General features: G+C 38.3%; 2 protein-coding genes across 2 annotated transcripts in view; one reads left to right on the top strand and one right to left on the bottom strand.

The window, feature by feature from the left end:
* Window positions 1–12,382, bottom strand: part of rnf145b (ring finger protein 145b) — a 36,962-nt gene extending 24,580 nt beyond the window's left edge. Inside the window, exons 1-2 of the mRNA XM_052104539.1 lie at window positions 12,213–12,382; window positions 3,347–3,564 (exon numbers count right to left, since the gene is read on the bottom strand). Of these exons, the coding sequence (XP_051960499.1) occupies window positions 3,347–3,530 (184 nt within the window). The 5' untranslated portion in view covers window positions 3,531–3,564; window positions 12,213–12,382. The remainder of the gene's footprint in view (window positions 1–3,346; window positions 3,565–12,212) is intronic.
* A 7,335-nt stretch (window positions 12,383–19,717) lies between these two features.
* The window catches only part of map4k6 (mitogen-activated protein kinase kinase kinase kinase 6), a 38,308-nt gene continuing 34,435 nt past the window's right edge, over window positions 19,718–23,590 (top strand). Inside the window, exons 1-2 of the mRNA XM_052104709.1 lie at window positions 19,718–19,905; window positions 21,508–21,565. Coding sequence (XP_051960669.1) covers window positions 19,813–19,905; window positions 21,508–21,565 — 151 coding nt within the window. The 5' untranslated portion in view covers window positions 19,718–19,812. The remainder of the gene's footprint in view (window positions 19,906–21,507; window positions 21,566–23,590) is intronic.

Raw genomic sequence — 23,590 nt, 5'->3', positions numbered from 1 at the left:
TTCACTATTTATGCGTGATGGTACGAATGACAAAGAGGATGTCACACCCCTGGGCGGAATCGATTCTCAACAACCTCAGAATATAAGAACTGATTATTTTTGGAATCGACTCCAAGCCCTATCGATTATGTCTTTCATAAAGCCTTCGTGAAAAAACTTGCATCTTTATTATGATGCTTGGCCATTTAAATTGAACATTAAGCCATTTTTTAGATGGGGCTGAAGATTGGAAGTGTCCTGAATCAACTGCAATGTTTTCAGGTTCAAAGTGCTTGATAAATGGTGTAGTCACAGTAGTATTTGCAATATAGTAAACAGCTGCATTAAATGAATAATTTCACTGTGCTAGTAAAGGCTAACCAAAAAATGCATGATAAGGGTCACAAAACCACAATCAAGCACATTGGCCAAAGTTCTGCTACTCACGCACCAAGCTAAATCCTTGTATGTACCAGCTGCATGGTGAAGAGAGATACCTAAACAACTAGGCTACAGTATTACATAATCTCTGGAGTTCCACTTCTATCTGACCTATACAAGTATTTTTTTCTACCTTGTAATTCAGTCAATTTTTATAGTATGTAATAGTAGACATACAGTAATAGCAATACAGTGCATTCAGAAAGTATTCAGACCCCTTCATTTTTTGTTCATTAGTTATGTTGCAGCCTTATGCTAAAATGCTTTAAATATTTTTTTTTGTTACATCAATCTACACTCCATATCGACAAATCAAAAAAAAGGATTTTTGATCATTTTGCAAATATATATATATAAAAACTGAAATATCATATTGACATAAGTATTCAGACCCTTAACTCAGTACTTATTTGAAGCACCTTTGGCAGTGACTACAGCCTCAAGTCTTTTTGGGTATGATGCGGCAAGCAGGATTTGGGGATTTTCTTCCATTCTTCTCTGCAGATCCTCTCAAGCTCTGTCAGGTTGGATGGGAACAATCGGTTGATAGCCATTTTCAGGTCTCTCCAGAAACGTTAGACTGGGTCCAGGCTCTGGCTGGGCCACTCAAGAACATTCACAGGGTTGTTCCTAAGCCACCCTTGAGCACAATGAGCTAGTAGCTAACAGCTAGCAGTTGTGTTATTGTTTTGGTCAGTTTGTGTCATGTTTAAGATGATGTCACAGCAGTAGAGGCAGCTCAACTATGACGATCGTCCTATAATCCCACCAACATCGAGGGGCACTAAACTGCTGTGGAAAAGCAAGCTCTGAAAAGTAAAGAGAGTAGAGTTGAGGCAAGTCGAACTGTAATGTGCTGTGGAAAATGTATTAGGCCATTAGGTGCATTTTATGTGTATTGCACTGAGGAGAGGCTTCCATCTTGCCATTCTACCACTAAGCCCAAATTGGTGGAGTGTCGGAGTGATGGTTGTCATTCTGCAAGTTTCTCCCATCACCACACATGATCTCTGGAGCTCAACCATAGTGACCATGGTGTTCTTGGTCACCTCTCTTACCAAGGCCCTTCTCCCCCAATTGCTAAGTTTTGACAGGCAGCCAACTCTAGGAAGAGTCCTGGTTGTTCCAAACGTCTTTCATTTAAAAATTATGGAAGCCACTGTGGTCTTGGGAACCTTCAATGCAGCCGAAATTCTTTTGTAGCCTTCCCCAGATCTGTGCCTCGACACAATCCTGTCTGTCTCTGCAGGCAGTTCCTTTGACCTCATGGCTTGGTTTTTGCTCTGATATACATTTTCAGCTGTGAGACCTTATATAGAGAGGTGTGTGTGCCTTTCCCAATCAATTGAATTTGCCACAGGAGGACTCCAATCAAAGTGTAGAAACATCTCAAAGATGATCCAGAGAAATGGGATGCACCTGAGCTAAATTTGAAGAGTCATAGCAAAGGGTCTGAATACTTATGCCAATGTGATTTTTCAGTTTTTTCTTTTAATAAACTTGCTTTGTCATTATGGGGTATGGAGTGTAGATTGATGTGAAAAAAATAAAATAATTTTAAAGCATTTTAGCATAAGGCAGCAGCATAAAAATCTGTGATAAGAGGTCAACAATATGTAACAATAAGGGGTCTTAATACTTTATGAATGCACTATATAATATAAATACTATCATATTGATAATATAAATAACATTAAATATATTGTTATCCCTTTAATATACATATTTTCTGTTATCAATCTAACAAAACACCTGATTTAACAACAAGTTTGTCTCTCAACATTTAATCTATTTACATTTTCAATGCATTTTGTCAACATGAAACAGCCACTTTTAATGTAAGTGTTAGGTATTGACTCTCAAAGGGATGGTTCACCCAAAAATGAGAATTCTTGTTGCAAACCTGCATGACTTTCCATTTTCATTGTAACTCAAAAGAGTTGTTAGGCAGAATGTTAGTTTCAGTCATCATTCATTTTCATTGTGTAGAAAAAAAAGAAAGATGCACTGGTGACTGAGACGAACATACTGCCTAACATATTTTGTGTTCCATGGAAGAATAATTTATACAGGCTTGAGGGTGAGTAATAATGACAGAAATGTCTTTTTTTTTTTTTTTTGGGGAGAACTATCCTTTTAAATATATTTGACAAGAATAACAATAACAAAACTCTTGTTAGCTCATGACTGCATGACTGAAGAGAAAGGCCATAATGTAGGCTGTAACATATACTTCATCATTCCATCTGAATAAAACTAGAGGCAAGAACTGAGAAATGTAGCCCCCATTTTTCTGTGGTTTTCTTTCTCTTTAACAAAGCAGGCATCTTAAACCAAGATCAGTGCTTAATTACAGCTAGCAGGTTTCCTATCGTTTGATTGCCGTTTTAATGACTAACAGCCTAGACTGTTCCAGTCATAAAAGTCTTCCCAAAACCTGACTCTGCATTTCCACTAGACCCATTACAAAAGGACGCCAGCCAAGATGCAAAAAGGACACTTGTAAACAAGTACACACCAGCTCTGCAGGGTCTAACTGAAAATTACAGAGTATGAATGTGAAACATTATTTGGCCGTACTGGTGCATGTAACAGCCGATCGAACACCCGAACTTACAGTATAGTGTAGCATACCATCACAATAAAAACTCCCTTTAAAAATGTTTAGCTTAAGGGTGCAAACGCTCCTAAACAAGATTGTTAGTGTAGAGCCCTGCACACACAAACCATGTTAATAAGGGTGTATTCTCTGGAACACTCATGTTTTTACCACAACCTAGCCATGCAGTTATCAACACATGATTTTTATATTTTTTGAAAAGTTCTGAACAACGTCTTAGAGTGGCTGAAAACAGCAATTACAGTTCAATGTCATTCAGTGCTTTTATATAAACAGGTGACTGCTGGTCGTTGTGCTTGGACCTACCGACATAATGCAGGTAGAGAGCTATGTATTTGTACTGGAAGAGGGGGTTATTGTTGAGACTGCTCCTCTGGATCTTCTGGAAAAAGGAGCTGACGTCCCAGCGATACATCACCTCCAGCAGCAGGATGCTGGGGATTCGCAGACACACGTTCAGAACCGCCTCCAAACGGGCCCTCATCGCCATGACCAGCAGGGCAAGAAACGGGCCTCAACCTCAACTAAGAGAGAAACATGATTCAAATAAATAACAGAGAGGTGATTATTAAACAGTCTGTTTAATAGCTGATCTGAGCTATGTGAGAAAATATTTCAATCCTCCAAATGCATGATGTGGGAGTCATTCAGGCAGAAAGACTAGATAGGTCTATGCACGTTTAGCTCTATAGTGCATCTAGTAACATCTTAAAACTACTCATAATACCTGAAACTCCGTGAAAAAACTTGTGGGTGAGTGTTTGTGTGTAAGTGGATGACAGCCAAAAGAACAGTAACTATATCTCAAGTATGTTTTGTGTGTATATGTATGTACACGCATGTACGTAAGCACGCACGCACGGTCTTTGAGTCAAACAAATGAAATGTAGGACAGATTTGGAGTGTTTGTATTTTGTGTTTTAGAATATTAGTGTTTGTGTATGTGGTAATTTTTTAAATGTTATGTTTTACATTTTATTACTGTGAAGCACTTTGGTCAACTGATGTTTTGAAGAGTTGAAATTAAAGCGCATATGCTGTGATTTTATAAAAAAATATATATAATTTACATGTGTTGCATGGTTCAGATTAGATTAGTGCTCTGTCATATGATACAATATATGAATGATTATCAATATGTATGAGCATTCGGATTTATACATTCTAAGTACGCAGCTCTTCCACACCAAGATTGCAGCCTTAAGTGGTTTAATAAATCACACTAGGACACAATTTTAATTTGATTAATTGTCCATTTCAGTGTAAGGAGTTTGCATGGAAATGCATGTTTCCTTCAAGAGTTTCTCAATTAAGTACGCATTGCTTGTATGCAGTGTTTTTAAGTAGGGACCTAATTTAAAAAAAAATGTTTTCCCCAAATCCTTTTTTTACTTTTTTCTTTTAAATACATTTTCTAGAATTACATGTTTTTATGTTTAATTTAATCATCCAAAGTGTATAACCAAATTAATTCTAAAAACAATTAAAAACATTTAACAAGTAAAAAATAGAACCATTACCAAGAACACTCTAAACACACTAAAATGTTTTAACAACATTTTATTCAGTACAACAACACTCTTGCTAACGAGATATTGCTTAATTTTTAATATTATTTTTATTTAATATTACATTTTACTATAAAGTTATAATATATTTCTGCTGCAATATCTTCATTTACCATTTCAGGAATCAGGCTTTTATTTTGAATCGTGCTTTTATTTTGACTTGTGGTTTTGCTGGAAGCTTCATTTATTTTTGTTCTGATAGATAAACAGTTTTCTACATGGCCCAGTGTGATCATTAAAGTGCCAATACTGTGATTTAATTATTAAGTATAAATAAATAAATAGTCTACATGTGCTTCACAGTGGATAATCGCTCTACTTTGTCATCTCATTCAACACAAATTATTCTCAATGTCTGGAGTTTTGAGTGTACATGAGCCGTGTCAAGATTGCAGCCTTTTGGGGTTTAATAATCACACTAGCACATATCGTAATTTTAATTTGATTGTGCATTTCAGTGTCAAAGCAGTAACAAAGCACACGCTCAAATAAGCATCTGAGCATTTAAAAGTAGTCGTGTGTCAGTCAGTGCTGGGACAGAATTGAGTCGGTACTACCGGTACTGCAGAAACACTGGTATCTTGACATCTTTTTTATTTTAGTACCAATTTGGTATACCGAAGTACAGGTGCTTTTGACAACACCAGTGGATAGCCACAATTATTATTGTGGAGGATGAGGGTTTAAGAAATGTATGCCTATTGCAATGAAAATGCAAACTATGGGGAATATATATTTAAATATCTTTAATCTCCCAATTAAGACTTGGAGACCTTTTATGTTACATTAATTATTGCTATTATATCTTTATACTGTGGAAGGCTTTGTTTGGAAAATACTCATAAAACATTGATACATATTCTTTTCTTGTCTAAGGAACTAAATGCATTTTGACAGGAATCAAAATGTATATAGTGAAATTTCAGCAATTTCAAAATCAGTGAACTATTGAAAATCATGCAATTAATCGCAACTTCATATTTTAATTGACTGAAAGCGTGAATATTTATATAAGCACTATAATATTTTATATATATATATATATATTATATCCGCCAGCAGATGGCGACAAAATACTGTCTTTAATGTGTTGAGAGTGTTGAGGTGAGATAGAAAGACTGCGCTGTCAGTCAGTGAGCGTTTCATTGAAGTCATTGGCTTGTATCTCACTCCATGATCGCTCGGATTACTACTACACTATAGCTGAGAAATAGTTAAACTAACAGCTTCAGCATTACTGCCGATCACAGATTAGAGTCACGACAAATGGAGTAATTAACCACGTAAACCTTCAACATGGCATAGAAAAGAACGCTTTGTGTCTGTGTCAAAATATGAGTACCTCAAGAAATATACAAAAATGAAACTGCCGTCCACCATGTTTTCTCTCTGATGACAAAACGCATGAATGCGAGAAATATCCTTAGATATTTGATGCCCTTGTTTTCCCAATAAACTGTAAGAAACAGCCAAATTTGTCGTTACTAGTTCTAAAGTGAAACTTTTGAATTAGTGACGGAGGCATGGCCGCATCTTTTGAAGGGTAGATCCTGATCCATAAATTTACCTTATTTATTTACTTGTTAGTTGAACTGTTTTATAAAAGCAATATCACACTCAGTAAGCCTGCTGTTTTGTCCGTATATCAGCACATCTGTGATTGCCTGCAGCCTCGTGCCAAATCACAGCTGTGCTGATATATGGACATACAGCACTCTTACTCGTGTGATATTGCTTTAATATAATAGCTATAGGCCTATATGTTATATAACTTAATACATTCATTCCAATGAATATGTATTATAAAATATACAGTGGGTACGGAAAGTATTCAGACCCCCTTAAATTTTTCACTCTTTGTTATATTGCAGCCATTTGCTAAAATCATTTAAGTTCATTTTTTTTTCCTCATTATTGTACACACAGCACCCCATATTGACAGAAAAACACAGAATTGTTGACATTTTTGCACATTTATTAAAAAAGAAAAACTGAAATATCACATGGTCCTAAGTATTCAGACCCTTTGCTGTGACACTCATATATTTAACTCAGGTGTGTCCATGGCTTCTGATCATCCTTGAGATGGTTCTACACCTTCAATTGAGTCCAGCTGTGTTTGATTATACTGACTGGACTTGATTAGGAAAGCCACACACCTGTCTATATAAGACCTTACAGCTCACAGTGCATGTCAGAGCAAATGAGATTCATGAGGTCAAAGAAACTGCCTGAAGAGCTCAGAGACAGAATTGTGGCAAGGCACAGATCTGGCCAAGGTTACAAAAACATTTCTGCTGCCCTTAAGGTTCATAAGAGCACAGTGGCCTCCATAATCCTTAAATGGAAGACGTTTGGGACGACCAGAACCCTTCCTAGAGCTGGTCGTCCGGCCAAACTGAGCTATCGGGGGAGAAGAGCCTTGGTGAGAGAGGTAAAGAAGAACCCAAAGATCACTGTGGCTGAGCTCCAGAGATGCAGTCGGGAGATGGGAGAAAGTTGTAGTAAGTCAACCATCACTGCAGCCATCCACCAGTCGGGGGTTTATGGCAGAGTGGCCCGACGGAAGCCTCTCCTCAGTGCAAGACACATGAAAGCCTGCATGGAGTTTGCTAAAAACACCTGAAGGACTCCAAGATGGTGATAAATAAGATTCTCTGGTCTGATGAGACCAAGATAGAACTTTTGGCCTTAATTCTAAGCGGTATGTGTGGAGAAAACCAGGCACTGCTCATCACCTGTCCAATACAGTCTCAACAGTGAAGAATGGTGGTGGCAGCATCATGCTGTGGGGGTGTTTTTCAGCTGCAGGGACAGGACGACTGGTTGCAATCAAGGGAAAGATGAATGCGGCCAAGTACAGGGATATCCTGGACGAAAACCTTCTCCAGAGTGCTCTGGACCTCAGACTGGGCCGAAGGTTCACCTTCCAACAAGACAATGACCCTAAGCACACCGCTAAAATAACGAAGGAGTGGCTTCACAACAACTCCGTGACTGTTCTTGAATGGCCCAGCTAGAGCCCTGACTTAATCCCAATTGAGCATCTCTGGAGAGACCTGAAAATGACCAACGTTTACCATCCAACCTGACAGAACTGGAGAGGATCTGCAAGGAGGAATGGCAGAGGATACCCAAATCCAGATGTGAAAAACTTGTTGCATCTTCAAAATCCCCAAGATGCGTGTCGCCATATTCCCATTGTAAACTTTAATAATTTAATAACTTTAATGAGATGCAGGAGTGTGCTGACATGATGACTCTGTTTTTCTCTCATGAGAATGTTTGGGCCTTAAGTGTGTGTGTGTGTTACGTGTATAATGTGTGTCCACGAGTGTGTGAGTGGGGGCACTAGGATGTTTCCCCACAGATATTTCAAATAATCTACATACTGTTGTATTGATCAAGTGTATCAAGCTCTGATACAGCTCAATCATTCAATGCTAATTCAAAAACGTCATGTTAGAACTAGCAATGGAGGATGCGCTGCTTTTCGACATAGGGGTAAAAAGGTTGTGTGTGAGAGTGTATGTGTGTGCGCGAGTGTATGTGTGTGCGTGCATATGCATGTGTGAGCATGTGCGCATGTGTATGAATGTGTGAGCGTGTGTAAGTGCGGGGGAGACAAGGGAGCGCGAGGGCTCTTTTTAACCGAAATTAGACATCGTTTTGACATTCTTAACTGATTTACTTTAACACATGACTTTTTTTTATTTTGTTATTTTGTTGTGGTAGCCTGTAGGGCTCTTTGAAATAACTGAAATAATTTAGCGAAGTGATATGGAACCATTATGCGGTCAAAACCTGGAACTATTTTCTAGCCGTGCGTTTCCTTGAAAAATAATTGCACACCTTAGAACCTCCGTGAGCCAATCAGATTCAAGCATTCAACAGACCCGTTGTATAAACATACACTCACCTAAAGGATTATTAGGAACACCATACTAATAATGTGTTTGACCCCCTTTCGCCTTCAGAACTGCCTTAATTCTACGTGGCATTGATTCAACAAGGTGCTGAAAACATTCTTTAGAAATGTTGGCCCATATTGATAGGATAGCATCTTGCAGTTGATGGAGATTTGTGGGATGCACATCCAGGGCACGAAGCTCCCGTTCCACCACATCCCAAAGATGCTCTATTGGGTTGAGATCTGGTGACTGTGGGGGCCATTTTAGTACAGTGAACTCATTTTCATGTTCAAGAAACCAATTTGAAATGATTCGAGCTTTGTGACATGGTGCATTATCCTGCTGGAAGTAGCCATCAGAGGATGGGTACATGGTGGCCATAAAGGGATGGACATGGTCAGAAACAATGCTCAGGTAGGCCGTGGCATTTAAACGATGCCCAATTGGCACTAAGAGGCCTAAAGTGTGCCAAGAAAACATCCCCCACACCATTACACCACCACCACCAGCCTGCACAGTGGTAACAAGGCATGATGGATCCATGTTCTCATTCTGTTTACGCCAAATTCTGACTCTACCATCTGAATGTCTCAACAGAAATCGAGACTCATCAGACCAGGCAACATTTTTCCAGTCTTCAACTGTCCAATTTTGGTGAGCTCTTGCAAATTGTAGCCTCTTTTTCCTATTTGTAGTGGAGATGAGTGGTACCCGGTGGGGTCTTCTGCTGTTGTAGCCCATCCGCCTCAAGGTTGTGCATGTTGTGGCTTCACAAATGCTTTGCTGCATACCTCAGTTGTAACGAGTGGTTATTTCAGGCAAAGTTGCTCTTCTATCAGCTTGAATCAGTCGGCCCATTCTCCTCTGACCTCTAGCATCAACAAGGCATTTTCAGCCCACAGGACTGCCGCATACTGGATGTTTTTCCTTTTCACACCATTCTTTGTAAACCCTAGAAATGGTTGTGCGTGAAAATCCCAGTAACTGAGCAGATTGTGAAATACTCAGACCGCCCCGTCTGGCACCAACAACCATGCCACGCTCAAAATTGCTTAAATCACCTTTCTTTCCCATTCTGACATTCAGTTTGGAGTTCAGGAGATTGTCTTGACCAGGACCACACCCCTAAATGCATTGAAGCAACTGCCATGTGATTGGTTGATTAGATAATTGCATTAATGAGAAATTGAACAGGTGTTCCTAATAATCCTTTAGGAGAGTGTATATACATACACTGGCAGCCAAAAGTTTGGAATAATGTACAGATTTTGGAAGGGAATTGGTACATTAATTCACCAAAGTAGCATTTAACTGATCACAAAGTATAGTCAGGACATAACTGATGTAAAATACGGCACCATCACTATTTGAAAAAAGTAATTTTTGATAAAATCTAGACAGACCCCATTTCCAGTAGCCATCACTCCAACACCTTATCCTTGAGTAATCATGCTAAATTGCTAATTTGGTACTAGAAAATCACTTGCCATTATATCAAACACAGTTGAAAGCTATTTGGTTCGTTAAATGAAGCTTAACATTGTCTTTGTTTTTGAGTTGCCACAGTATGCAATAGACTGGCATGTCTTAAGGTCAATATTAGGATAAAAATGGCAAAAAAGAAACAGCTTTCTCTAGAAACTCATCAGTCAATAATTGTTTTGAGTAACGAAGGCTATAAATGCTTGAAATTGCCAAAAATAATAAGATTTCATACAAAGGTGTACACTACAGTCTTCAAAGACAAAGGACAACTGGCTCTAACAAGGACAGAAATAGACGTCCATGATACAACTAAACAAGAGGATAAATACATCAGAGTCTCTAGTTTGAGAAATAGACACCTCACATGTCCTCTGCTGACAGCTTCATTGAATTCTACCCGCTCAATAATAGTTTCATGTACAAAAGTAAAGAGAAGTCTCAGGGGTGCAGGCCTTATGGGATGAATTGCAAAGAAAAAGCCACTTTTGAAACAGAAAAACAAAAAGAAAAGGTTAGAGTGGGCAAAGAAACACAGATATTGGACAACAGATAATTGGAAAAGAGTGTTATGGATATTAACCCTATTGAGCATTTGTGGGATCAGCTAGACTGTAAGGTGCATGAGAAGTGCCCGAAAAGACAGTGTGAGTATCTGGACAAACTGACAGCTAGAATGTCAAGGATCTGTAAAGCTGTCATTGCTGCACATGGAGGATTTTTGATGAGAACTCTTTGAAGTAGTTTAAAAAGTTATGAATATTTTTTTTCAAATTGTAATAGTAATGTTACATTATAAATGTCCTGACTATAAATTGTGATCAGTTGAATGCCACGTTGGTGAATAAAAGTACCAATTTCTTTCCATAAGAGCAAAATCTGTATCCAAACAGCCAGTATGCAGTACTATGCAAATTTTTAGGCCCTTGTGAATGATAGTTTTGATTTCTTCAAAAATAATGCCATAAATAGTTTTCATTTTTCACATAATGTCATGCAAAGTCCAGGAAACATAAAAAAGCTAAATCAATATTTGGTGTGACCACACTTGCCTTCAAAACAGCATTAATTCTCCTAGGTACATCTGGACATCTTGGCTGTTGGAAAATAGAATGTTCCAAGCTTCGTGAAGAATTCACCACAGTTCTTCTGTCTATTTAGGCTGTCTCAACTGCTTCTGTCTCTATATGTAATCTCAGACAGACACGATGTTCAGTGGGGGACTCTGTGGGGGCCATGACATCTGTTGTAGGGCTCCCTGTTCTTCTATTATTATCTTTTCTATTTGCAAAAGGAATGTTTGGGGGTCTAACATTTATATTTCCTTTTGACACACTAAAGCTGAAGATATACATAATTATCTTAATATAAATGTTTTTGTGAAACATCATATGTGCCTAAGACTTTTGCACAGTACTGTGTGTGTGTGTGTGTGTGTGTGTGTGTGTGTGTGTGTGTGTGTGTGTGTGTGTGTGTGTGTGGTATAGCAATGGTACCATGTCAAATAAAAAACGCATGTTAAAATTGTATTACCATGGTAAATGTCAAACGGCAATACCGCTACTATTGACTTGACTACTATGCTGCATGGTACAACATGCATCTACATGGTATTAAGATACTTTCTTAAAGTTAAAGAACACAACATCACTCCTACATCTCTTATTACTACCACCAGATGGGAAAAAAACACTTGCATAACCTTCTGCTTTATTCACATCAATAAAGTAAAATAATCATGCTATCATGATATAATGTTGTATTTCCCATATTTAAACGTATGTTCACGAGTTATGATCATGTTTATTAAGTTAAACCTGATTGAACTCCAATAACCCCGACACATCAACACCAGCAGTCGCAGTTAAAACATAGTAAGATAGACAGATTTTAAAGGGATGAATTATTCGGACATAATATCATAGTGATAAAAGCACTAAATACAGGTTAAAGTGTAACTCTGAAGAGTAATTTGATATAGACTGGTTGTACGGATTTTGCGCTGACTGGATGAGCTCGTTACTGTTAAAGGTTCAGTGAACTTTCATTTATTCTCCTCACGGCTCTTGTAACAATATTAAATAATGTTTTCAAGGCAATTTTGTCAAATATGAGGAGTTAAATCATCAGGTCAGCTAACAGTAGCTTTGCTAAACTGTTCCAGTTCTTCCCTTGAAAACGCCTCGATAATTACAATATAAATAGACTTACATGTTGTCTGTTCACTTCACTCTGTTAGATTTCGTCAGAGGCTGCGTTTCTGGATGAATATAAACCATTTTAACTCAGACGTCTCGACGTTATTCTTTTGTTACGGTCAAATTATAAGAACAGGCTGAATGCCTATATTCCTTTACTCCATCAGGCAGCCATTACGCATAGTGCTAGAGTTTGTTCTGCGCATGCGTGGATTTGAGGAGCAGGACATGGTCGCTAGAGGGCGCACATCTGATCACGAATCCTACAAGAGAATCCGCCATGGGCATGGGTCTCCTCGGGATTTTCCTAGAGGGGTTTTGAATTTATGAGTTAGAGTTTTTCTCAATCGCTTTGGCACAATCGTCGAATGACTGTCAAACTATAGGCTATGACTAACTATATGAATATTAGGTCATTTGTTCATATGACTATAGTTATTTATAATTGCTTTGGCACAAATTTGCTATTGAATGATATTACACTCAAATGCAATTATACACATGTTCATTGTGTAAATCGCTAAATGCTAAATAGAACAACCAACAATCACAATAACCTGTTACACCTTTATTAGATACATAAAAGTTATGTGATATGGTTGTAATAGTTTTCAGATGGATAGACTTCTGGATGGGGAACAATTCCGTTTCCTCACAATTTAGAGCAACCAAACGCAAATGCTGTTTAATTTAGCTAATAATCAGTTCTCAAACACATTTATACTGGAAGGGTAAGATTGAATTTCACAGCTGTGGAATATGGAGCAGGCAGGAGACAGACAGGGGCAAGAGCCTGCTCGTGCAAGAGGAAGGGGCATTAGAGTGCGGGGTGGTATTGTGAGGGGGACACAGAGGACGAGGAAGAGCCAGAGAAAGTCCAAGGCACAGAGAAGGATACGGGCAACAATTATAGACCATGTCATCAACCATGGCCTAAGAATGACAGAGCCTGGTCAGAGAGTGCAGCCTAATCTGGGCCAGTCCATGGTGTAGTCACTAGTCCAGACATTCAGGAGAGAATTCACGATGGTATTCCAGTAAACTTAGCCAATGCATGTCTCAGAATTTATGTAGAATACATTGACTTTACTGAGCTGTATTTTCTGTCTAGAATTGAGCGTCTGCCCCATGGTGGTGGCGGAAGATCAGTTTTCACTGCTCAACAAGAACCTAATTTGTAATATGGTCATAGAAGACAAAAAATATTCAAAGTGCAGTCATACAATATGGCAGTCTGTCAACACCATCAGCCCCTCCACAATTGATAGAGTGCTGAAAGGAAATTGGATTGCAATGAAGCAACTCTACAAGGTACCTTTTGAGAGAAATGGTGAGAGAGTGGAGGAGCTGTAATCATTGTACACTACGTAGTGCTGTAATCTCCTTGTCTTTCAGTATTGGCAAGTACAACCTGAATATGTAGAATTTTACACAATGAGGGATATACCGTATGATTTACAATATCTACATTTACATTTATGCATTTGGCAGACGCTTTTATCCAAAGCCCTTATTACAGGGAATATCCCCCCGGAGCAACCTGGAGTTAAGTGCCTTGCTCAAGGACACATGGTGATGGCTGTGGGGCTTGAACCAGCATCCTTCTGATTATCAGATTACCAGTTATGTGCTTAGACCACTACACCACCACCATCTCTACTGTAAATTATTTCCTAAATTGCTTTACTATCTTTTATAGAGAGTGATGGGCTGGAGGCTGATGAATCCCCACACTTTTGTGTATGTTGATGAGGCAGGATTCAACTGTTGATGTGCCAGGCCAGCGTGGAGGGAACATTACAATGTGTGCTGCCATATGTGGGAATGGTGTACTCTGCCACATTCCCATCATTGGGCCCTATGACACACAATGTCTCACCAATTTTCCTGGAAACTCTTTATAGGGATCTTGCTCCTGAGAATGAGAGGGGGTTGGTAAGAAATGACTTGCTAATGTATGTTATAGTTTGGGACAACTTAAGTTTCCATCGTTCAAATTCAGTCAGGGAATGGTTGGTTGCCCACCCACGTTTTTTGATGGAGTTACTCCCACCATACTCCTCATTCCTAAATCCCATTGAGGAGTTCTTCTCATGGAGATGGAAGGTCTATGATCAGTTTTCTTTACTTGGTGCAATGAATGCTGGTTGTGAGGATATCACAGCAGATTGTTGTAGGGGGTGGTTGTGTCATGCCAAAAGATTTTTCCTTCATTTCATTGCAAGGGAGGAAATCAGGTGTGATGTAGATCTTGTGGCCAAACAGAGATTGGAAGACCCATGAGGTTGATTGAACTTGCAGCATATTTTCTTTTTTCTTGCACACATTGTTGTGTGTGAGTGTGTGAATTTACCACGTGATGTGAGGATTGTACTTGGAGTTTTGACAGTAAATTTGTATCAGTAAATGTGACAAATCGATTGAGAAAAACTGTAAATAACGTCTGTTGGAAACATTACTTGACTATACGTGGAGGTTTTTATTTTACAATAACACATTTTCATAACTCAAATGTCAATTTTGTAGATGCCGTATTTTTTAACTATGTAATTCAATGCGGCTTCAACATTCACGTTTGAGGCATGACTGTGTAATTTATTGAACTAAACGTACACGTATCGTCAAGTAATGTTTACCACAGACCTTATTTTACTTCCAAATCCAGAGGGAACACTTGGCGAATCCTCTTCCGGGTTTGTGGACTACGAGCTGATCAGGTGTTGCAGCATCTCGTTTTGACTCCGTCAAGCCTGTAGATGGCGCTCGCGAACTAAAACTCTTTTCGAGTCATACCACACATTAGTTTGAATAAAAGGAGGGAATTTTATTTTTGTGCTAAATTACATTGTCCAACAGCTACGACAGATCAGACAACTAAGGAAGCCCATTTCGACCACACTGAGTAAAAAAGTGCTTTGGAAAATCATTACTAAGATATTAATACATACTAACTCATGATTATGAGATTGCAGTTTTACTCAGTCGTACATTAATCGAATCACACTTAACATTTGCAAACCAGTAAGTGCATTTCTCGAAACAATTCGTACAAATAGCACCACACAATAGATTACATGCAAAAGCCTTAAACTTGCTTAAAATCCTTAGTTCATCTCTCAGAAGTAAATATTTATTTTGAACATATCGGTGCCATCAGAATGACAAGTCCTAGAGATTGGACAGGATTCATAAATTTACGCTTTTACTGTTGGTTTGTCAACAAATTACAGTGCAATGTCATTGTGATACAGAAAAGAAAAAGACAAGACTATTTTACAGCACAAATGATATGATATATGATATACAAATGATATAAAAAATGTTACTGTGCAAATATATATATATATATATATATATATACACTGTATATATGTATACATGTGTGTTACAGTACGCATCAGAATAAAGTATATTTACTGTATACTGTAAAGTGCAAGTGAACCAATATGAAGCATTACAGTAAGTATACAGTATTACAGTACAGTGCACATTGTTGGATTACGTACTTGTTATATCTACAAAAAAATTTAATGGTTGAGGACACGGTTGTTCTCCCAACACTCGGCTGCACCCTTTTACTAGCCTCAGCCATTGTAAGGCCATGATTGAGAACATGGTGTGGCCTTATTTCATCGGAAACATGCCTATGCCTCTTCTACCTCTTCCTCTGTTTTGTCTCCCTAGACTGTTAAAAATTGCTGTAAATTTACAGCCAATTTCCTACAGCAATCTACTGTGATTCTTAAATATAGTAGTTTGCTGTTAAAAATGTTGCATTCTGGGAGATCAAGAGCAGGCTCACTGTGAAGTGACTAGTTTTATGGTAAATAGCTGTTCTAAACAAGGAATTAGGGGAAACAAGGGGAAAATTAACATTTAAAATCATGATATCATCTTGGTGAAAGCTATAGTGACATTTTAACTTCTTTATTATATTATGTTCTTCCAGCCAGTCAATTTATGTTTAAGTAAAACACAAGTTGTTTCACTTTGCTACTTGGAAGCTATAAAAGCTATAATGTCAGACTGAATATCTGCTCCTACCTTGCAAATGCATTATATGTGTCAATAGTGATGCATTACACGTAAAATCAAAAACAGTAAAGGACAGTTTAGCAAACAATATCATGAGTGTTTGAAGTTTTTGAATTTACAGCATAACTCAAGTTATTATCAAGACACACAGACATAAGCTCTCGGCATACAAAACGGAACAATGGTGACAATTAACAAACATAATTGAATGTAACAAGTAACTTTGACTGCAACAAAAACAACGTCAAAATAAACCAGTAAATAGTAAAAAAATCAAAGTAATTTCTTCATGCCGCAATGCATGCTGGGAACATAACTGTTAATTTCAACAACAATAGATAGTATGTAATTTGACAGCTATATGCTGCTAAATTACAGTTGTATACTGTACTTAATTTGAGCAAAAGCAAGATACTGTTAACTTTACAGTAACATGCTGGCAACCCTGCTGCCTGTTCTTTACAGTTTTTTGATGATAAAATCTTTAACAGTGTACCCTTCCACTCCTTCTCCTTCACCTCCTTCAACTCCTCCTCATTGTCATCCTTCTCCTCCTCCCTCCCTCCTGTTGACCCTGTTTGGTTGTGCTCTGTCTATATATACTTGCCAATTTAAGTTTCATGTGATGCACCTCTGATCTATTTTAGAGAATTGGTTTATCATTGGTTGATCTAACGCTTCACACATTCCCCTTCATTAGTGAAAGTTAAGATTAACATGGGAGCAATTCATCAATTCAGGACACATTTACAAAAAAAAGTCTAATAGAAATGTATAGAAAATATGCTTGACAGATTATGACAACTGGTTCAACCATTTTGCATTTAATGACTTATGCAATGAACTAATGCCTAGATGTTTTGGGGGTAAGAGTATTCAACAGAGAATCAGTATAATACATTTTGATCAACATGACATAAGCAATTGATAATGTAGGAAACAGCAGACAATTGTACATAATCAAAGCATTAGAAATGTGTTTAAAAGAATGAGAAATTGCTCCTATGAGTGACTAGATGATGCAGAGTTTGAACAAGTAGTTTTGAGAATTTCAATTGTGATCTGAGAAATGTACCAAAGCAACTGAGAAAAATTGTAAAAGTCATAATTATAGATTCATGTCAAATGTATGACATAAAAAGTCATAACTATGATATAAAAAGTAAAAATGATAAGAATCAAAGTCATTATAATGAGATCTACTGCATAAATATGACATAAAAAGGTCAAAATGATGAGATAGTAAGCAATAATTATAAGATTGGAGTGGTGTGGCATAGTGGACTAAAGCACATAACTGGTCATCAGAAGGTTGCTGGTTCAATTAATGCTGATTGTACCACCACCACCATTGCATCCTTGAGCAAGACACTTAACTCCAGGTTGCTCCGGGGGGATTGTCCCTGTAATAAGTGCACTGTAAGTCGCTTTGGATAAAAGTGTCTGCCAAATGCATAAATATAAATGTAAGATTGAAAGTCAAAATCGTTACATAAAAAAAAATCTAAATTATGAGATGAAAAGTCATAATTATTACAGTTTCTCATAATTTTGACTTTTTATCTCATAAGTATGACTTGCTATCTCATAATGTTGACTTATCTCACAATTATGTCTAACTATCTCTTTACAATTACTTTTTATCTCATAGTCATATATAGTATCATATCATTCTGATGTCAATATGATGTCGTTATATACTCATAATTATGACATGTCAAAATTATGACTTACTATCTTTCCATTTGGACTTTTTATCTCATAATTCAGATTTTTATCTCAAAGTATGATATTGAATCTAATAATAAATTTTTTTATGTAGCGGAAACACACTTCCATAGACAACTGCTAATAATGGCACCCTATCATTTCACCTCTATAAAGGTTTCCTAAAATCATAATTTAAATATAGACTAATTAGCTAAATGTTAAAAAGAAAAGAGGCCTGACCTCCACTTTAAAAATTGAGGGTAATTATTTAATTGTAAATCATTTATAATTTTACTTAAGTTCTCAGCCTATTTGAATCAATAATAAATAATGTTGGGTATACGGAGTACAGTTCTGTAAATATTTCCCGTCACATGCAAGTTTGAACTGTCATTATCAGTAACTGCACATTCAGTGTCCTCTCATATGGAATTTAAAGGATGTAGTCACACTGGTGCAACATTTTTCATTTCCTTACTTCTCTTTCATTGTGAATAAATCATTATTTCTGACTGATCATGAAAGTAAATTCTCTTGTTGTAAATATTGATTTGTCTACCTAAATTAAACTATTTTGGGACATGCTGATAGTCACTGAGAAAATCAAGCAAACATGCTAGGTGGTCAACGGGGACAGATGTAGCACTGTCTTACTTACAACTGTACCCATGCCATTAGAAACAGTATAGCTTTTTAACAGTTAGCTTTTATTCAGCCAGAGAACTTCGATAAGTAAGCCATACAAAAATGAATGAATGAATTGGTTGAAAACCAGACAGACAAATCTGACGGACGGACGGACGGACGGACGGACGGACGGACAGACAGACAGACAGACAGATAGATAGATAGATAGATAGATACGGACAGCTGATAGATTTAAATGTTAAATCCAAATTTAAATCCTCCTATCAAGGTCAGGAAAACCAAGAGAAGAGTTACAGCCCTGGTAGCACATATGTACATCACTCAAATGTCTATTTTATGTGTGTGTTTACATCTGGAAGGCATGTTTAATATCGTTTGCTCGTGCAATACACCTAGAAGGCCGATGTCAGTATATCTCGGATGTCAACAAGACATTCAGCAGATGTATTTGAGATGTTTATGATTTAGAATGTTTGTAAATCTGATCTTTTTAAGGTGTTTAGCAGATGTTGATTAGTTTGCGATGCTTTCCAGACGATAAGATCTAAAACAGACTTCTCAGAGATGCACATGAGCTATCTGGGAGCTGATATGTTAGAATATACATACAAGCAATGTGTCTGTACTTCACTTAAGCCTAATACCTTATTTACCCTGTTACAACAGTAACCCAACATAACTGCTGTAACAAACGTGCTCCTTGTCTTCACATCCTGATTAGAAACTATATGCAGGGTTTTGACATGTATTTTGTTGGTAGACAGATAAAGGCATCTCATGTGAAAAGATTGCAACTGTACTTGGTCTACTCTATATTTTAAGCCTAAATCTACCATAAAATACAACAGCAGAAGTTTGTGAAGGACAATGTCACTGATATATATGTGATATGAAACTAAAAATGCGATATCATAAAGAATTTCAGCCTTTATATTTGCAATTTCGTGTCATGTTTTTTTTTTATTTATTTTTTTTAATGCGTCGCGAGACCACTGCGTTCTGTTTCATCGCATTGCTCTCCGTCTGAGATGTTTTTGAACGCAAGGACGCGTTCTTAGTGAACGCCCCCTTTCTTCTGCGTACAGAGCTGCATCGCTACTCTCGCTGCCATGTTCAGTGTAGTGCACTTGTTACGGGGATGATGAGGAAGTGGTGAGTGACACGAGTATGAGCCGCAGTTGATTCAGTACCGTGAGAAAACAGATTAATGCCGATCTGCCATGGACGCGATCGGCGTGTCGCACACGGATCCGCTCGATGACTATGAACTGATACACCGCATCGGCAGCGGGACATATGGAGATGTGTTTAAGGTAGGACAACGGAATAAAGTATATTCTGAAATGATTTCCATGCATATACAGTAACTCTGAAAAATACAACAAATAAATGAGTAATGGCTTTATATGGGATGCTGAAGCTCTTTTGTTTGACGTAATCCCTTTCTAAAACTGACTGTAACCAAATCCTGCCATGATATGATAATTTATGCAGTTCTTGTTAACACTTTAAAATCATAATGAGTTAATATGAATAATTCATTAATATCAAATGGTCACAGTTTTACCAAAGTAACAGAAATATCACCTATAATATTTTAGCAAAATAGTATTTTGGTACATTTTTGCTTAGCATTAATGCATTGAAGGAACCACTTGCTACCAATTTCAGTGAATGAGTGTACTCTCTGACCAAGTTACTCCACTGTGACTTCAGTTTCACACCTCAATGGTTTTGATGTTCAGGAACGCCCATAGGGCTCATAAATGTGTTGGACACTGCAATTCCCACAATTAGAAACATGCTCTGTGGAATTGTTCTTGCTTGTAATTTTCATATTTATGATCTCTTTTACTGTACGTACGATATTTGTCCTTTTAACTGATCATAATGGCACACTGTGCAACAGGCACAACAAAAATACCAGGGTGTTATTATAGTCTCAAATATTTACATATGAGGAAGCAAATCATAAACCTAGTGTACAGTGTGCAACATTTCTGTTATATGTGTGGACTGACCATCATTGACACTCTGCCTGAACAAACATTAATCATTGACCTTGATAACGGAGAAAGACACATTGCAGGATGTGATTTGGTACAGCAGGAAAGAAAACAGGAAATGAGCACTGCTACTTTTTTTCATATCTACTTCACCTTTCCAGTGCCTGCCGATCCACTATTGGCTGCTAGTTACTATGGGTACAAGCAGACAGCTTCATTTTTCTTGGTGACTTGCGCATAACACATGTGCATATAATGTACCTCACAAAATGTACAGTTAGCTTCACCGTCAATTTAGAATGGTTGTTATGGTCCCATTTTTAAGGGAGCAATCCTTGTATTGTTGTTAGGACTGACATTATATCCTAACGCCAAACAAGTGTGGATGAGACAATCGCATTTCCTTCTGATACAGTCAAACCTCAAAGAGGTAGTGTTCTTTTATATATCACAAACACTTCTGGCTCTTCGTGCATTGTTCGACAATAAAATATGACCACTAAGTCACTGAAGAAACTTGAAGCACTGGAAGTTGTAAGTGATATGATTAAAAAAACTAAACAAAAAGCTCTCTGTTGTGGTGGCTTGATTCAAGCGGTCTTTCGAAATCCAGGAGGAACATGAGTTGTTACAGAGTCTGATGACATCATATATAACTTACGTTGCATTATTTCTCTCAAGAAACAAGCAAACAGAAAAACAAGGACCAAAAACACTTGAAACACTTATGCTTCAAACACGAGATAGCCTTGATGATGGACTGTACTATAAAAACATTGTCGATTATTTCAAAAGCTATCTCACGTTCGCTCATCAACAGCCCTCAAGAAACACATGAAAAGAAAGCACTTACACATGCATTATTATGTTTCATTGTTTATGCCCAGTTTTGTTTCTTTGTCTTTATAGGCCCGTAGCATTAAGACTTCAGTCATCACAGCTATTAAAGTGGTCAAACTGGACTCTGGTAAGTCAGAAAAATTATTTTCATTTTGTGCTTTGCCTGTTTGCATTGTACTGATGTGCAAATTTGTGCATATTTATTTATATTGCTATGTTTAAAAAGTGTAACATACATCATTCAAAAGCTGATGTAGATGGTGATATTTATGATCGAAGATGAGAGTAGCCGATGTAATGCATTCAGTTGCGTAAGTACAGGCAGTGCAGGGTGTGCAGTCAAACGTTTGTGGCAAAAACGATCATGGCCAGACGGCAAAAACAATCGGGGGTCAGACGGCAAAAATGAATGAGGGCCAGATGGCAAAAATTATCACAGGCCAGAGGGCAAAAACTATCGCGGGCCAGACGGCAAAAATGAATGAGGGGCAGACGGCAAAAACGAATGAGGGCCAGATGGCAAAAACGAATGAGGGCCAGATGGCAAAAACGAATGAGGGCCGGATTGCAAAAACTAAGGAGGGCCAGATGGAAAAACGATCGCAGGCCAGATGGCAAAAACGAAGGAGGGCCAGATGGCAAAAACGATCGTGGGCCAGATGGCAAAAACGATCGTGGGCCAGACGGCGAAAACTAATGAGGGCCTGATGGCAAAAATTTATGAGGGCCAGACGGCAAAAACGAATGAGGGCCAGATGGCAAAAACGAATGAGGGCCGGATTGCAAAAACGAATGAGGGCCGGATTGCAAAAACTAAGGAGGGCCAGATGGAAAAAACGATCGCAGGCCAGATGGCAAAAACGAAGGAGGGCCAGATGGCAAAAACGATCGTGGGCCAGATGGCAAAAACGATCTCGGGCCAGATGGCAAAAATTAATGAGGGCCAGACGGCAAAAACGAATGAGGGCCAGATGGCAAAAACTAAGGAGGGCCAGATTGCAAAAACGAATGAGGGCCAGATGGAAAAAACAATCGCAAGCCAGATGGAAAAAACGATCGCAGGCCAGATGGCAAAAACGAAGGAGGGCCAGATGGCAAAAAGGAATGAGGGTCAGATGGCAAAAATGATTGCGGGCCAGATGGCAAAAACGAAGGAGGGCCAGAAGGCAAAAATTAATGTGTGCCAGAAGGCAAAAATTATCGCGGGCCAGATGGCAAAAACGAAGGAGGGCCAGAAGGCAAAAACGAATGAGAGCCAGATGGCAAAAACATAAATAGAACATTAAATATTAAATAGTGGTTAAAGTGGTTCTCACTCTCGGTGGGGCACGTGGTGAGTTTGCATTGTACTGATGTGTAAATTTTTGCATATTTATTTGTATTGCTATATTTAAAAAGTGTAACATACTTGTAAGGGTTTTTCAAAAGCTGATGTAGATGGTGATATTTATGATCGAAAATGAGAGTAGCCGATGTAATGCATTCAGTTGCGTAAGTACAGGCAGTGCAGGGTGTGCAGTCAAACAATTGTGGCAAAAACGATCACGGCCAGACGGCAAAAACAATCGGGGGTCAGACGGCAAAAATGAATGAGGGCCAGATGGCAAAAACGAATGAGGGCCAGATGGCAAAAATGAATGAGGGCCAGATTGCAAAAACTAAGGAGGGCCAGGCGGCAAAAACGAATGAGGGCCAGGCGGCAAAAACGACTGAGGGCCAGACGGCAAAAACAAACGAGGGCCAGACGGCAAAAATGATCACGGGCCAGATGGCAAAATCGTATGAGGGCCAGACTGCAAAAAATTAAGGGCCAGACGGCAAAAACGATTGAGGTCCAGATGGCAAAAACGAATGAGACAGCAAAAGGTATTGCGTGCCAGAAGGCAAAAACGATCACGGGCCAGATGGCGAAAACTAATGAGGGCCAGATGGCAAAAATGAATGAGGGCCAGACGGCAAATACAAATGAGTGCCAGATGGCAAAAATGAATGAGGGCCAGACAGCAAAAACTAATGAGGGCCAGATGGAAAAAACGATCGCAGGCCAGATGGCAAAAACGAAGGAGGGCCAGATGGCAAAAACAAATGAGGGCCAGAAGGCAAAAATGAATGTGTGCCAGACGGCAAAAATTATCGCGGGCCAGATGGCAAG

This window comes from Xyrauchen texanus, chromosome 34 (genome assembly GCF_025860055.1).
Source record: "Xyrauchen texanus isolate HMW12.3.18 chromosome 34, RBS_HiC_50CHRs, whole genome shotgun sequence".
Lineage (NCBI taxonomy): Eukaryota > Metazoa > Chordata > Actinopteri > Cypriniformes > Catostomidae > Xyrauchen > Xyrauchen texanus.
The sequence above is the reverse complement of the archived record's forward strand: the minus strand, read 5'-3'. Positions and strand labels throughout refer to the sequence as shown.